Genomic DNA, 14,887 nt, shown 5'->3' on the forward strand with positions numbered 1-14,887 from the left:
GATCTACCACCCTACCCCTGGGTGTGGGCCAAATAGAACGGCTGGGCCTAAGGCTCAAGGCCTGGAGAAAGCCTTCAAAATGCTTGCTGAGGGAACACAGACAAGGCTCAGCCCACGTTTCTCGGCCCCTGAACTTGACCCCCGAGGCCACCCCCGGCCATCGGCCCCCAGCCCCAGCCCCAGGCCCCCAGCCCCCTCACCCGTGTAGGGCAGCAGGCAGTTGCACTTGTAGCCGGCCACATCATCGATGCATGTGCCCTGGTTCAGACACGGGCTGGATGCGCACTCGTTGATGTTGGTCTGGCAGTTGGGGCCTGGAGAGGAGTACTGGTCAGTGTGTCCACCCCAGTGCCTGCTCCCCACCCTCACCCGCCTTGTCTATTGGACGGTCCTGGACTGAGCAGGGGCCTGGGCGTTGACCCCAGGGCCCGGCATCACGGGGGTGGATTAAAAGGAGGCTGGGACTGGGGGGACAGGCAACCGGACAATGCTGTGGGGTCACGCTTGGAGACTTGTGTCTCGGTCCCAGGCCTCGTGGTCCCCCACCGACGCAGGGAGACCCCCAGGCCACCCACCGCTGAAGCCCTCCCGGCATGTGCACACATAGCCGCTGGTCATGTCCTTGCAGGTGCCACCATTGACGCAGGGGTTGGACTCGCACTCATTGTTGTTGATGTCACAGTTGGCCCCACTCCAGCCAGGGTCACAGTCACACTTGTACCTGGGGAGTGTCAGCACCATGGCTCGAACGCGGCCCTGACTGTGCAGGCTGGGCACCCGGCAACCCCAGCCCCACCACCACCCTACAGACTAACAGCATGGAGGCACTGGTCCACTCTGACCCTCAGAACTTCCTCGTTCGAGTAGGGCAGCAGTGCTCACCTTGCCCAAGGCTGCGGCAAAGGTTCGGTCCCATTAGATCTGGACCAGCCTAGGGCAGTGAGGGGAGTGCTGTGCAGGCTGGGAGTCACTCCCTCGATTAACCTCACATCAAGGACTTCCGTCCGGTGGAAAGAGGGTCAGGTGGTCCCTGCCACTTAAACAGCCCATCTGGGCACATGGCAGTGCCTGAAACACCAGCTGCCATTACCATGCTATGTGTGTTTCGGGGGCTATTTGAGGCCGGCCTTCCAGGTAGACACCGTGCCCGGGACTATGGGGGCAAGGGCAGGGCCGGGCACAGTTGTGGTCCAGTGTGAGCCGAGTGCCCGTGGCTGCCCCGGCGTACCCGTTGAGCCCATCCCGGCAGGCACCGTGGATGCAGGGGTTGCTGCCACACTCGTTGACCTCCGACAGGCAGGTGGGGTCGTGGTAGCCCTCGGGGCAGCGGCAAGTGAAGCTATTGATGCCATCCTCACAGGTGCCCCCATTGTGACAGGGGTTCCCCGCACACTCGTCGATGTTGATGTTGCACATACTCCCTGGGGCGACAGGGAAGGGGGCACTCAGACCAAAGGCGGGGGGGGTGCCTGAGAGCCAGGCGGAGAGGCTCTGACCTCTGAGCCTCAGCCTTCCCATCCGTTAGCCCAGGGCCGATACCGCCTCCCCTGGGTCCTTCCCAGAGTAAACCAGAAAAGCAGGCCATGTGCATGACAGCGGGCCACATGACCACAGCGGGCCACATGACCACAGCGGCCCCGGGGCAGGGGAGGGCACCATTAGCCTGAGTAATGAGGACCAGGCCCAGAGAGGCCACTAAGCGGCTCCAGGTGGGCGGGCGGTAGCAGAGCGGAATCTGAACCCCAGGTGTGGCCTTGGAGCACCTGCTCTGCCGCCACCTGGTCAGCTGCCAGGCCAGCCCATGGTCTCTGCTGTGGCTGGACAAGGCCAGCAACTCGACAGCTGGACAGCCGGCCTGCACCACTCCCACCCGTGGCCCCAGTCACCCCAGAGCCTCCCCCAGACCTGGCCCACCCCGGCCCCTGGGGCCACCGCTGACCTCTCCTCTGAGCACAGCCTCGCCGCGCATCAGGGCTGCAGCCAGGGACAGAGCCTCCCCTCCTCGCCCTCGGCCAGCCCTCACCTGAAGGCTCACCTGTGTAGCCAGGCTCGCACGCACACTCGTAGCCGTCGATCTTGTCCAGGCAGGTGCCCGAGTCGCAGGGGTTGCTGGCACAGTCGTCTAGATTGACCTCACAGTTGGGCCCTGGGAGGGGTAGCAGTGGGGTCAGTGCCCACCCTTCTGGCCCACCTGCCACCTGGCCCTGCACCTGCGGTCTCCTTGAGGCTGAGATCAGCACCCACCCACGCGCCAGCCCCACACCTGAGGTCCCCTTGAGGCTGGGGTCAGCACCCACCCACCTGCCAGCCCCACATATGAGGTCCCCTTGAGGCTGAGGTCAGCACCCACCCACCTGCCAGCCCCATACCTGAGGTCTCCTTGAGGCTGAGGTAAGCACCCACCCACCTGCCACCCGGCTCTGCACCTGAGATCCCCTTAAGGTTAGGGTCAGCACCCATCCACCCGCCAGCCCCACACCTGAGGTCCCCTTGAGGCAGAGGCACAAGTAGGCATTGTCGCGGTCCTGGCAGGTGCCCCCATGGCGGCAGGGCTGGCTATGGCACTCGTTGATGTTGGTCTCGCAGCGGTGGCCCGTATAGCCAGGCCGGCAGACGCAGGTGAAGGTGGCAATGCCATCCTTGCAGGAGCCGTAGTGGCAGGGGTCTGGGTCACACTCATCGATGTCCACCTCGCAGTGGCTGCCTGTGTAGCCTGGGGCACAGGAGCAGGAGGCTCACAGCCGCCCATCCCACAGGCGGCCGCCCCCCACTCAGGTGCCGCGGCCCGAGTCGCTGCGCTCTGGGCTAGGGGACAGGGTGTCTCCTATGTGGGGTCAGCACGCTGTGCTGGATTCAGTGTCCCAGGTCTCCTGCCCCCCTCACTCCCCTGAGGCAGGACATCCTGTCCCGCATCCCCTGCTCCGGCCCTGACGGGGCGCCTGGCCGCACCTTCCGTGCACACGCAGGTGTACGTGTTGGGCCCGTCCAGGCACTTGGCGCCATTCTTGCAGGGCGTGCTGGCACACTCATCCACGTCATACTGGCACAAGTGCCCCGTGAAGCCTGTGGTGGGGGGGCCTGGTCAGAAGGGTCTGCTCTCTCACCACCCGTGCTGAGCTTGGGGTTCGCAGAACCCACCAGGGCACCAGCGTCCACACCCCCCCCCCAATTTCCTTCTCACCCCCTTCAGCTCCCATCCTTGGGAGCAAACCCCTTCCCACCTGCTGCCAGGCAGGCCGCACCCCTCATTTCAACACAAGGGCCTTTCCCAAGGACTCCTGGTTGCTATGGTGACAGCCATGGGCTCTGTGGATGACCCCTGTGTGTCTGGGGCAGCAGACCCACATCTCTGGCGGCCAGGGGCTGCAGCGACGATGCATTCCCTGGCCCGCCCCAGCGACACCTTTTCATTCAAGCCCCGCTGTCCCTGGTGTGTCCTCCCGGCCCTTGCAGGCCCAGTTGCGCCCCAGCTATCTGGTTTGCCCTCTGTGTGGCCATAGGGCTAGCATGTCATTGGGCTGGGCAGCAGGGGCTACACACTGGTGGGCCGACTAGGTCTCCTCCCCAGCTTGCCCCATGGGGTCTAGGAGCATACTGCCCTCCCAGGGAACCAACAGAGGCTCTGATGGAGGGCTGCAGCCTGGCCATCCACCAGGAGGGTATGCTGGCTAGGCCCCTCCCACACGCGGGGCACACACCCAGGAGGACACCCTGCCCACTTGCTCCTGGCCTCCTGTCCTGCACAGCTCCACCCTTAGGAAGTGAGGGTCTCTGCAGGCCCAGGCACCCCTCAGGCACCCCTCCTCCGTGGACAGTGAGCTCCAGCCACACTTTCAGAGAGCTCCAGCCGCCCCGTCTGGGGACACATGGGGAGCAGTGGGCCATGGTGGGCAGCGCACCGGGTATGCAGGACATGGCAGTAGACACACTGGGGTGCTGTGGGCCATGGCAGGGGCCTCACCAGTGGGGCACTCGCAGTGGAACTCATTGATCTTGTCTAGGCAGCGGCCATTGTGCAGGCAAGGGCTGCTGGCGCACTCGTCCGTGTTGAGCTCACAGTAGACGCCCTCGTAGCCTGGGGAGGGAGACAGTGAGATGGCAAAGGCTCCCAGCCTGGAAGACACCCTCGCTCCACGGCTGGGCAGAGGCAATTGCCCAGCCTCCCTGGAGCCCCCCCAGGAGCTCTCTCCCCACCTGCTGTCCTGCAGGCCCGCCCCTCCCACCCCAGCGCAGCCCAGCACCCCTCAGGCTGATCCACCTGCCCAGGCCTGGCCTCAGTTTCCCCAGATGCCCCGCAGCAGCTGTGGCCTGGGGAGGGGAGGCGCCCATGGACGCACCAGGCATGCAGATACACTGGAACTCCCCGATTTGGTCCAGGCAGGTGGCATCATTCTGACAGGGGCTGGAGACACACTCATTGACATCGATCTCGCAGCGTGGGCCTGTGTAGCCCTGCAGACACTGGCACTCGAAGGAGCCCTGGGTGTTGATGCACCTGCCTGCGTGCTCACAGGGGTTGGCGCCTGCAGGGACAGGGCAAGGGTGAGGAGCTCCTCCGGGCCTGGCCTGCACAGTGGCCAGGGGACACCCTCCTAAGGCTGGCTGCCCCCATCAGACTGGAAGCCCTTGAGGGTGGGTCTGCTTTCATCCCACTGTGGGCCTGTGCACCACGAGTCTCCCCTGCACTTCAAGCCTCCTCCTGCACCCTGAATCCTCCCCACCCCTGCACACACCCAGAGAGCACTCGTCCACATCCTGGCTGCAGGCGGGCCCCGTGTACCCTGAGGGGCAGGTGCAGATGGCTTTGCCATTGACAGGGTTGGTGTCACAGTTGGAACCCTCGTTGCAGGGGTTGCTGATGCAGGCATCGTTCAGGTGGCAGAGAAGACCTGGGCAAGGTGGCAGGGTCAGGGGCATGGCACCACCAGGCTTGGGCCACGGCAGGTCCAGCCCAGCCCAGCGAGGAGCCCCCACCATGGCCCATGACCCAGGTTCTTTCAGGAGGGTCAGCACTAGCAGCCCAACCAAAGGGTCTCCCCTGCCCTCTTTGGCCCAGAAGCCCCCTGGGGACGTCCTTGGAGACCAGGACGGCCCCGTGTGTCCATGTCTGAGGTCCCTTGAGCCCAGGCTGGTCCCAGTCACTCACCTGTGCGGCCATGGGGGCACTCGCAGTAGAAGGAGGCCACACGGTCATGGCAGGTGGCGCCGTGGAAGCAGGCGGCATTGGCACAGTCGTCGATGTTCTCACTGCAGTCCTCGCCGGTCCAGCCATTGACACACACGCAGTTGTAGCCGCCATGGGTGTTGTGGCAGGTGCCGCCGTTCTGGCAGGCGTTGGGCATCAGCTGGCACTCATCCACATCCTCCGTACAGTACTGGCCTATGAGGGTGGGGCATTAGCCCGGCGCTGCTCCCAGACCCTGGCCACTGCTGCCATCTCCCCTCTAGGGCACAGGGCTATAGTGCCACCTCCTCCAGGAAGCCTTCCTGGCTGAGCCCTCCACCCACAGCCACCTCAGTCACTCCTTCCCCTGCAGCCCCAGGCCGGGAGGGGTGCTTGTATTGCTCCGACTGCAGATGTGGCTGCCCATCACCCGGCAGAGCGAGCTCCCTAAAGGCAGGGCCCATTCCACCTGCCCAGGGCTGCTCATAGCCAGGACTCGGCCAGCTTGGCCTAGGTGGTTGGCTGAGGGCTCATTTGTCCAGCTCAAGGCAGCCCCGGGCCAGGCCACAGCAGCCCCCACATTCCGGCTGACACTACGTCTGTGCAGGTCGCTGAGGGGTCTCTGGCCCTGGCCATGGGCAGAGGGGTTGTGGCAAGTCTCTCTTCAGCCCTGGCCTGCCACACACCACCATCTCTATCTGCACAGCAGGTCAGAGGGTAGCGTGGTTCCACTTCCAGCTCATGCCTGTCCGCCTAGGAGGCAGCGGCCCCCTCCAGGTGTGCACTGCTAGTAAGGGGTCATGTGGGCCCTCCCATCCAGGCCCCCTCTGTCTGCACAGCTAGTGAGAGGGTCGTGTGGAGCCCCCAGCACGCACCTGTCCACTCAGGTGGGCAGCGGCAGTTGTAGGTGTTGACACCATCCACACAGGTACCCCCGTTCTTGCAGCTGTTCCCTGGGCAGTCGTCCACGTTCTCCTCACAATTCTGCCCGGTGAAACCTATGTCGGGGGGCCAGTCAGCCCCTCTCCTGGCTGGACCACAAACCCATCCAGACAGAAGAGCTGCCCCTGGGAGCCACTACCCAACACCCCCTTCCTGTGACCAGGCTCACCACTCCAGACCCACAGGAACACGCACATGGCTAGAAGACAGGGGCTCAGGAGCTGAGGTTCCGGAAGATTCTGTCACTCAAACCCTCCCATCTAACAGAGCTCCTGGGGCTCTAGTAACTGGGTGCTCTCTATGGCTGGGTGCTGGGCTGAGGCTTTCTACAACACCCCAGATGGTGGTCACAGGCAGGATGGATGCTGTGGCCTGGGACCCTGAGGTGGTAAGGCCAGGTGGGGCCAGGGAGGGAAGGCTGCCCAGGAAGTGGCCCCCTTGCACACAGGCTGAGCCTCCGCCCAGGCCCACCGCTGCCACACTGTGGCACAACCTTTGTTAGCTATTAATCCACTCAACTTCTGCTGGTTCAATGATCAACCCATAAAGGTGCGCCTGGCAATAGCCAAACCTGCGGCTGGTTACTAATTAATGCCCCTCCCAGAGTGCTCTTGCACCCCTTCTGCCCTGGGGAGCCGAGTATCCCAGCCCCTCCTTGGGATCCTCCCATCCTACCAGCTGCACAGAGCCAGGGCACAGCCAGATGCAAATCAGGGAGGGGCTGGTAAGCACCCCAAATCAGAGCCCTGGGGCCGAGGTCTGGGTCCCCTTAGCTTGTGGCTAAGTGATTTCTCCCTAGAGGTGGGGCTGGGCTGGGCTGGGCTGGGCTGGGCAAGTGCTCCTGGGGCTGCCTTGGACATGGGTTGAAGCACACTGCATGGACAGTGAGCCCAGCGTGGACAGCCCAGCGTGGACAGTGAGCCCAGCATGGACACTGAGCCCCGTGTGGAGCTTCACTGCCCCTCCTCACTGTGACATGCTAGGCCTGGCCCTCAGCTTCTCTGTTTCCGCCACTGTAAGACGGGGTCACTGAGAACCCGCCCCACAAAAGGGCTGTGGGTGCCAACTGCCATGCCAGTTGCTCCAGGGAACAGCCATGCACTCGAAGAGGTCAGGGCTCCCTGGTGCAGGTCTCCTGGGACCCCCGACCATGCAGAGAGGGCAGTGGGCCATACAGCAGGCAAGGCCCCTTGGACAGGACCTGGGTGCAGAGGTGCTAGGAGAGCTAACAGGTACCTGGGGTGACCCGGGGTGGGCCGTTTCAGGAGGTGCCCCTGCCCTTGGATTGGGGTCACTGTTCTAGCCTGTCCCCCACCACCTGAGGTCCTGAGCACCCCATCAGAGGGGTGGCCAGCCCTGCTCGCGGGGTACCCCACTGGCCACTCCTTCCCTCCTGCCTATTCCTAGTGCCCCGAGGTCCTGTGCAGGGCGGGCCCCTTTACCCTGTGGGGCTGGACGTGAGGTCTCAGCCTGGAGGACACAAGGCGCCAAGAAGGGATTTGAGCCCAGAGCCTGCGGGCTGCCAGACAGGCAGTGGGGGCCAGGAGGCAAGTCGCTGGCTTGCCTGGCTGGAGGAGAGGAGACGCTGCACTGCCCCCAACAGTCCTGGCTGTCACGCTGTCACCACGGCCTGTCACGCTGTCACCACGGCCTGTCACACTGTCACCACGGCCTGTCACACCGTCACCACAGCCATCAAACTGTCACCATGGCCCGTCACACCATCACCACAGCCATCACACCGTCACCATGGCCCATCGCACCATCACCATCACACCATCACCACAGCCGCCACACTGTCACCACGGCCCGTCACACCGCCACACATGGCCTGTCACACCATCACAAAGGCCCATCACCATGGCTGACACACCAGCAGGCCCAATGTCACCACAGCTGTCACACCATCACCACGGCCGGTCACACCATCGCCACGGCCCGTCACACCATCACCATGGCCCGTTACACCGTCACACACGTTCGGTCACACCATCACAAGAGCCCATCATACCAGCTGCTGACCATCACCATGGCTGACACATCAGCCAGCTCAACGTCACCTTGGCCATCACACCATCACCACGGCTATCACACCGTCACTGCAGCCAGTCACACCATTGCCATGGCCTGTCACACTGTCACCATGGCTGTCACACCAGCTGTCCAGTCACTACGGCCATCATACCATCACCACCACTGTCACACTGGCTGCCCACTGTCACCATGTCCATCACACCACCAACAAACACATCACACTGGTTTCCCACCGTCACCATGGCCATTACACCATCACCACGGCCATCACGCCGGCTGGCCGCCATCACCATGACCCACACAGGTACCACACGGAGCCTGGAGCCCAAGTAACTGGCAGGAATGCCTGCACCTTGCGTATGCACACATGCAGAGAGGTGACAGAGCCGGGGGCAGAGCTGTGGAGGGGGCCTCTCACTTCCCCTTTGCAGGGCCAGGCGGGCAAGGCAGCCTCTGGGTCACCCCCAAGTCAGTGGGGCCCTGGGCTCTCATCCTGCCCCTCCTTTGCTCTGCACCCCGCCCCCGCCACCTAACCATCAGGAGTGCAGCTGAGCTGACCAGAGGCTCCCAACCCACTCATCATCATCGTTGTTATTATTTTTAGAGCAGCAGCAAAACTGACTCAAACAAAAACCCGGCAGACTCAAGGGAGGAGCTGTGCCTGGCCACCCCTCCCCCCACCACGGGAGACAGGCGGGCGGGCACCCATGGGCGGCTGGGGGAAGTGACGGTGCACTTGGGGCCTCTTCACAGCCCCGCCTGGGTGACGCTGCGGGGAAGCCCCCAGTGCACAAACAGGGCACTTGGCAGTGCTAGGGCGTCTCTCGTCTTGTATGCGGGTTCCAGGGAACTCAGAAGACGAGGGAGGTGGCCTGGGTCAGGCGGGGGCACTCAGGTGGGCTCTCCTGTCCGGGAGGCACTCACCCCAGGCCCTGCCTCACCTGAAGCCACCCTGGGGTCAAGGGAGGGAGCAGTGGGGGCTCAGGCCAGCCACCCACTCACGCAGGGGCAACCCTACTGGCTCCCAGGGCCCTTCGGGGAGCCTCCTCCTAGCAGGTATCCCCCAGAGTTGCCCAACAGCCCACCCAGCCCCCATGCTCCTGCCTTGTGTGGACGAGGCAGAGGTGGGCATACCTGGCAGGCAGGCGCACTCGTGGGTGGTGTCTCCAGTGGGGCGGCAGGTGCCTCCGTTCTGGCAGGGAGAGGGGCTACAAGGCTGGTAGGGCAGCTCGCAGTGGGGGCCGGTGTGGGTGGGGCGGCAGGTGCAGTGGTAGGAGCCGACTTCATTGTGGCAGGTGCCCCCGTTGCGGCAAGGCCTGGGGGTCTGGCTACACTCATTCACGTCCTGCCGGCAGGTGGGGCCATGGAAGCCAGGCGGGCAGCGGCAGATGTATGAGGCCTCGAAGGGCAGACACTGGCCGCCATTGGCACAGGGGTTGGAGGCGCAGGGGTCGGCCTGTTGGCATGTCTTCCCTGGGGGGAGGGGGCCAGGGGTCAGCGCCTAGGCCCCAGGACAGGGTCATGTGAGCAGGTGAGGACCCCCAGGGTTCTGAGAGGCTGAGTAGCCAGCCCATCTAGGCAGGGCTCGGCCGGCAAGAGGGGACGGTGGTGTCAGGATCCAAACCAGCTGTGCTCCTTCCAGAGTGTGTGCTCTTAAAAACTGCACGCTATGGACCCCTTCGATGTCAGGCTACTGACCGAGGGCCAGTGCACCCCAGGAAGAGAGAGGGGTCCCTTCTCACCAACTCAGGGACAGTGAGGGTGGGGGGCCTGGGGCACAGTAGCTGAAAACCAGGGCAGTGAGGGGGTCCAGAGACTCGGGGGTGGGGGCTGCAGACCCCCAGAAGCTCTGCGCTCTCTCCCAGGCACATTACTCTATGTAGACAGTCAGGGCAAGGCCCGCAGCCTCAGGTGAGGACCCCAGCCGTCCTCACCTGACCAGCCTGGGGGGCAGCGGCACTTATACTCATTGAGCGTGAGCAGGTCACAGGTGCCGCCGTTGCGGCAGGGGTTGGTGAGGCAGGCGTTGTCGAGAGGCGTCAGACAGAGCGGGCCGGAGAAGCCCAGCCGGCAGCTGCAGGCGTAGTCCACTGTACTGCCGTGCTCCAGCACATGGCACGTCCCGGCGTTCTTGCAGGGTGCGCTGAGGCAGGGGTTGGATGTCTGGCACCGCTGACCCACGAAGGCCCCGCTGCAGCTGTGGGGAGAGGCCACAGTGAGCCCACCGCCCCCTACCCACCTCCTGCCCCTCGGCCCCGGCACCTGACACACCCCCGGCCCGCCCGGAGCACCGCGGCACTAGGTCCATGCCCACAGGCAGTACAGGTACAGGGCTCAAGTTCTGAGATGATGACGATGACTTTATGGACTAAATTGTGTCCCCCAAAATCTGTGTTGAAGTCCTAACCCTTGTACCTGTGGATGTGACCCCACCTGGAGTAGAAGTTTTCTTTTATATTAAAGGCAACATGCCAGAATAGGGTAGATGCTAAACATAATTTCTCTTTCTCACACACAGACACACACACGCACATACACACAAGCTCAGACACACACACACGCACAGACACACAGACATACACGTATGACAGATGCCAACGAATGCCAGGAGATACTGACAAGAAAGGACTTCCCACAGAGGCACGCCCTGGCTTGGGACTCCCGGAACCTCCTGGAACCATGAGAAGATGAATCTCTGCTCTTCAAACCACCCACAGGTGGTATTTGCATTACAGCAGCCTCAGGTGACCAACCCTGTAACACCTGGGGGACAGGGATCCACAAGAGTACATGGTGGGGCCCCGCTGGGATTTATAGCAGGTGCCGAGTCTGCACCCCGAGGCCCCCTCACAGCACTCTGGGCGGGGCCCTGCGTGACCTGCGTCTTTTAGCTTTTCTATAACGAATGTGCACCATCTGGGTAAGAAGAGACCGCATGGAGTATCTTCTCTCGTCGATATGACAGTACTTGGAAAGGGTGAGGGCACCTGGAGCACTGGCTTCATGTGCTTTCCCAGCATGGCGTCTACTGTTGGAGGGTCTTACACTGCCCCTCTCCCCTTAGCACCTGGAGCCCAGACCCTGCTTCTCCCTCTTGTCACCACATCGTCATGGAAGAGGTTCAAGGACAGCACGGCCTGGGATCTGGGACACCCATTTCTCAGCTGGGAAAACCAAGGCGGCGCAGGGAAGACCGGATAGTCCTTCGTGAGCTGGTCTGGGGTTGCGGGTGGCCGAAGGCAGGCCTGTGCCTCCTCCACAAGCCAGGGTCCTGCTCAGCATGGATGAGCAGGGCAGGGCCAGTCTCTTGCTCAGGTCTGCCCACCCCCATTCCCAGAGCCCCTGGCCACCTGTTGGCCCAGCCATCAGGGCCCGCGCCATAAATCGCTGGCCCAGGTCACCTCGTGGCCTATCGCTCCCAGGAAAAGCTCAATAAAAGCTCTGGGACCCGCCAGGCCCGGCGCTTCCCAGCAATGGAGCCTCTGAGGCAGAACGCCCCAGCCAGGCCCCCTGGGAAGGCCACCCCAAGCTCGGCCCACTTCGCCCATCCACCAGTTTGGGCACTCCCCAGGCGTGGCCTCCAGGCGGGCAGCCTTGGCCCCAGGACACAGACGGCCTCTTGCAAGCACAGACCTCCGGGGGCGAAAACCAAACCCTGGGGTAGGGGAGCCCGAGCAAGAGGCCCCTGAGAAGCTGCGACTGGGGGCTGGGCTTCTAGGCAGCTGGTCCTCTGCTATCCCAGAGGCCTGGGAGGCATCTGTCTTCCCTGATGGCTTTTATCTGTGGCCACGGCTTGGGGTGTATGGACAGGAGAATGCAAAATGGCCACTCCGGCCCACCATCTGTTGCCAGAAGCCAAAAGTCCCAAACCAACTGGTTTAAAGAAAACAAATCCCCGCCTCCGCCACCCGCCCCCTCCAGGCCCTGGGAGTAACTCAGCTTCCTCATGGCTCCCGCCCCGCCCACTTGGAGGGGCCACATCCGGCCTGGGAGCCCCTAGTCCCCCTAGTGACCACAGCCCCCCACAACCATGCCTGCCTTTTGGGGCCATGGGCTCCTGCCAGGGTGCGCTCAGGGAGCGGGCACTGTCCCCCCCAGCACCCCCTGCCCTGTGCCTGGATCCAGTTACAGGCGGGCTGGTCCACTCGGGCGGCGGGGGTGGGGCTGTGCCTCCCCATCAATGCCCCCCATTGTCAAGCAGGAGCTTGGCCTCGGGTCCCACTTGGAAAAAAGGCTCTTTTTTCCTTCCAGCTGCTGACAAAGCCAGCGGGGGGGGGGCAGAGGGCGCCTCCTCATCAAAGCGACTTGGCCAGTCCCACGCCTGCCACCTCACCACCCCCCCCACACTCTGGGCTCCATGGGAAGGGACGCCTGTAGGGGGGCAGGATGGAGCAGGCCTTGGCCCCCAGGTGCCCCCACAGCTTTGGGGGCACCTGCACAGGCTCCCCAGTGCCACCTGGGCCTGGCCCCTAAAGCAGGCCCTGTTGATTGCCCTGAAGGGACAGGATGTAGGGTGTCCCTCCAACCTCGAGTAGTGTCCCTGCTGGATGTGGACTCCAGCGTGGGGGCCTGTGGGGCATCCACCGGACCCTGGTGTGTCCAGTTTCTGAGCTGTACTGCGCTGGCCAGCAAGAGGGAAAACACACTCCATAAATCAGGCGTCGGCAGTGGACAAAGGGCGGCAGGAGCAGGTGCGCCTGTGGATGGGGCTGCGGCGGCAGCTGCTCTAGGCGGGTGCGGCTGGCCGCCAACCCGAAGGCGGGGCAGGAGCGGGCGCCGGGCGAGGAGGCTCCCCGTGGGGGAATGTGGCAGCTGAGAGGGCCCTTTGTGTCCCCCCGCCGCCCTCCCAGGGACGCCACAGTGAAGGCACGCTGCCTGCTGGCTGTTCCCGCTGTCCAGGGTGGTGGTGCCCACGGCTGCTCTCAGGCATGGCCGCCAGGGTGGGCCTCCATGCTCCGTGGAGGTGGACGGCCTGGCAGGTGTGTCGTGGGGGAAGCACTAGGTTGGCGGGATCCAGAGGGAGCTGAGCCAACGGGGAGGATCTGGGTGTCGGGGTGGTCCTGGCGGGGGCGCAGCGTAGCTCTAGGATCAATCCCAAAGTCCTTCCTCCCCCGTCCTGCCATGGGCTCCTGCTCTGGAAACCCCCAGCCCACGCCCACCTGTCTGCGCCTCTCTCCACACCTGGCCAGACACCTGTCACCTCCTCTTCACAGTGCCCAGGCTGCCCCAGAAGGTGGGCCCTGCCCCCACCCAGGGTGGCTGCACCCAGCAGTGATGGTCCTAAGGAACAGCCGGTGCCCAGGTGTCCTGCCATCAAGGCTGATGGGCAGGCTCGAGCCCTCCTGTAAACATGAGGGCTGCTCCTGCCCATGCTGCCCTTGCCAGGGGCCCCCTCTCTCCGGAACGAGACCCCTGTGCCCCAAACAGCTTCCCTTCCGCCTCTGCCCCCTCCTCGAGCCCCCTGCCAGCCCCCACGCAGGAGGCTGCCCCCCAGCAGGTGAACACAGCCGGGGGGCTCCGGGGAAGGGCAGCAGAGGGGCTGGGCTTCCGGCAGACGCTACTGCTGGGGTGCCAAACGGCCCCCTCTGTCCGCTGCCCACAGCTCCGGCCCCGTGCTTTGTTCCTGCTTCAATATTGCCACTGTGTGGCCACCGCCCGCAGCCCCCCTCCCACGCTCCATAGAAATGCGACTCCAGAGAGCTCCCGAGGCAGATGCTGCGTCGACCTTTCACCCAGGACTAATTCTAAATTGTGCTGTTTTCCTTTCTACGCTAAGCGGCCATCTGCCACCCCCAGGGGACAGATGACAGCGCCCTCCACCCCAAAATGAGGGAGGGGGGCATGGGGGCACCTGGCGGGGGGCCAGGGGGCTTTACTTGGTTCCTGCCTTCAAGCAGTTTATGGTCGGAGCTGGGGTGGTGCAGCAGGAGGAACCAGAGACCCACCCCTGGGGGGGGCGCTTCCTAGGGTCCCCACTGATGGATGGTGAGTGCAGGCTCAACCAGAGGACTTGAGGGAGTGGGGTCTCGGGGAGGGGGCAGGGCAGAGACACCCAGTGGGGCCTTGGCTACTGCAAGGGTTGTAGGTCTCGATGATGGGTTAAGACGGTGGCGTGCCGTGTGGTCTCCTGGAGAGTCGCGAATGGCGTGGCTGTGCCATCCACCACCACCACCACCACGAAGGCAGGGCCTGGCCAGGAGCTGGGTTTGATTCAGAAACACGTGGCCTAGCGGTAGGTCCCTGGGGACACACTGCCTACACAAGCGGGGTGCACCTGCGGGGGGAGGATGCTGTCAGGCGTGGCCCTGGGCACCACAGGGCTTCCCCGACTGGCAGAGGTGCCCCGTTCTGGGGCAATCGAGGAGTCTGCGCTCTCGGGGCCCTGTGGGGTGGGAGGTGGCACACGGGGTGGGGGAGCTGCGCCTCCCAGTCCAGAGACGCAACAACCTGCTCCAGTGCCTCCACTGCGGGAGCCCATGGAGTGGAAAGGGAGGGCTGGCTTTGATTTGTGCCCCCACGATGTCGGGGGGAATCTCCGTCCTCAGCGAGCACTCCCAGGTATATCTGGGAGAGCTGCCACAAGGATCCCAAGTCCCCAGGCAACAGAGGGACCTCCCATGGGCAATAAAGGGGGTTCTCTCCACACCTCAAGAAAAGAAAAACACTAGACAGACCTCCCGGCTGCCTCTCCTGGGGTGGCTGCTCTGGCAAGGCCTGAGGGCCCCTGCCCCCCATCACCCAGGCCCC

The 14,887-nt window shown here is 63.9% G+C and overlaps 1 protein-coding gene across 1 annotated transcript in view; it reads right to left on the bottom strand.

The window, feature by feature from the left end:
• NOTCH1 (notch receptor 1) overlaps positions 1-14,887 on the bottom strand; it is a 47,536-nt gene that overhangs the window by 18,257 nt on the left and 14,392 nt on the right. Inside the window, exons 3-15 of the mRNA XM_049895729.1 lie at positions 10,075-10,337; positions 9,275-9,613; positions 6,040-6,162; positions 5,147-5,380; positions 4,734-4,889; positions 4,338-4,523; positions 3,962-4,075; positions 2,950-3,063; positions 2,480-2,713; positions 2,036-2,146; positions 1,229-1,421; positions 576-721; positions 201-314 (exon numbers count right to left, since the gene is read on the bottom strand). Coding sequence (XP_049751686.1) covers positions 201-314; positions 576-721; positions 1,229-1,421; positions 2,036-2,146; positions 2,480-2,713; positions 2,950-3,063; positions 3,962-4,075; positions 4,338-4,523; positions 4,734-4,889; positions 5,147-5,380; positions 6,040-6,162; positions 9,275-9,613; positions 10,075-10,337 — 2,327 coding nt within the window. The remainder of the gene's footprint in view (positions 1-200; positions 315-575; positions 722-1,228; positions 1,422-2,035; positions 2,147-2,479; positions 2,714-2,949; positions 3,064-3,961; positions 4,076-4,337; positions 4,524-4,733; positions 4,890-5,146; positions 5,381-6,039; positions 6,163-9,274; positions 9,614-10,074; positions 10,338-14,887) is intronic.

Source organism: Elephas maximus, chromosome 9 (assembly GCF_024166365.1).
Source record: "Elephas maximus indicus isolate mEleMax1 chromosome 9, mEleMax1 primary haplotype, whole genome shotgun sequence".
In the NCBI taxonomy this organism is placed as follows: Eukaryota; Metazoa; Chordata; class Mammalia; order Proboscidea; family Elephantidae; genus Elephas; species Elephas maximus.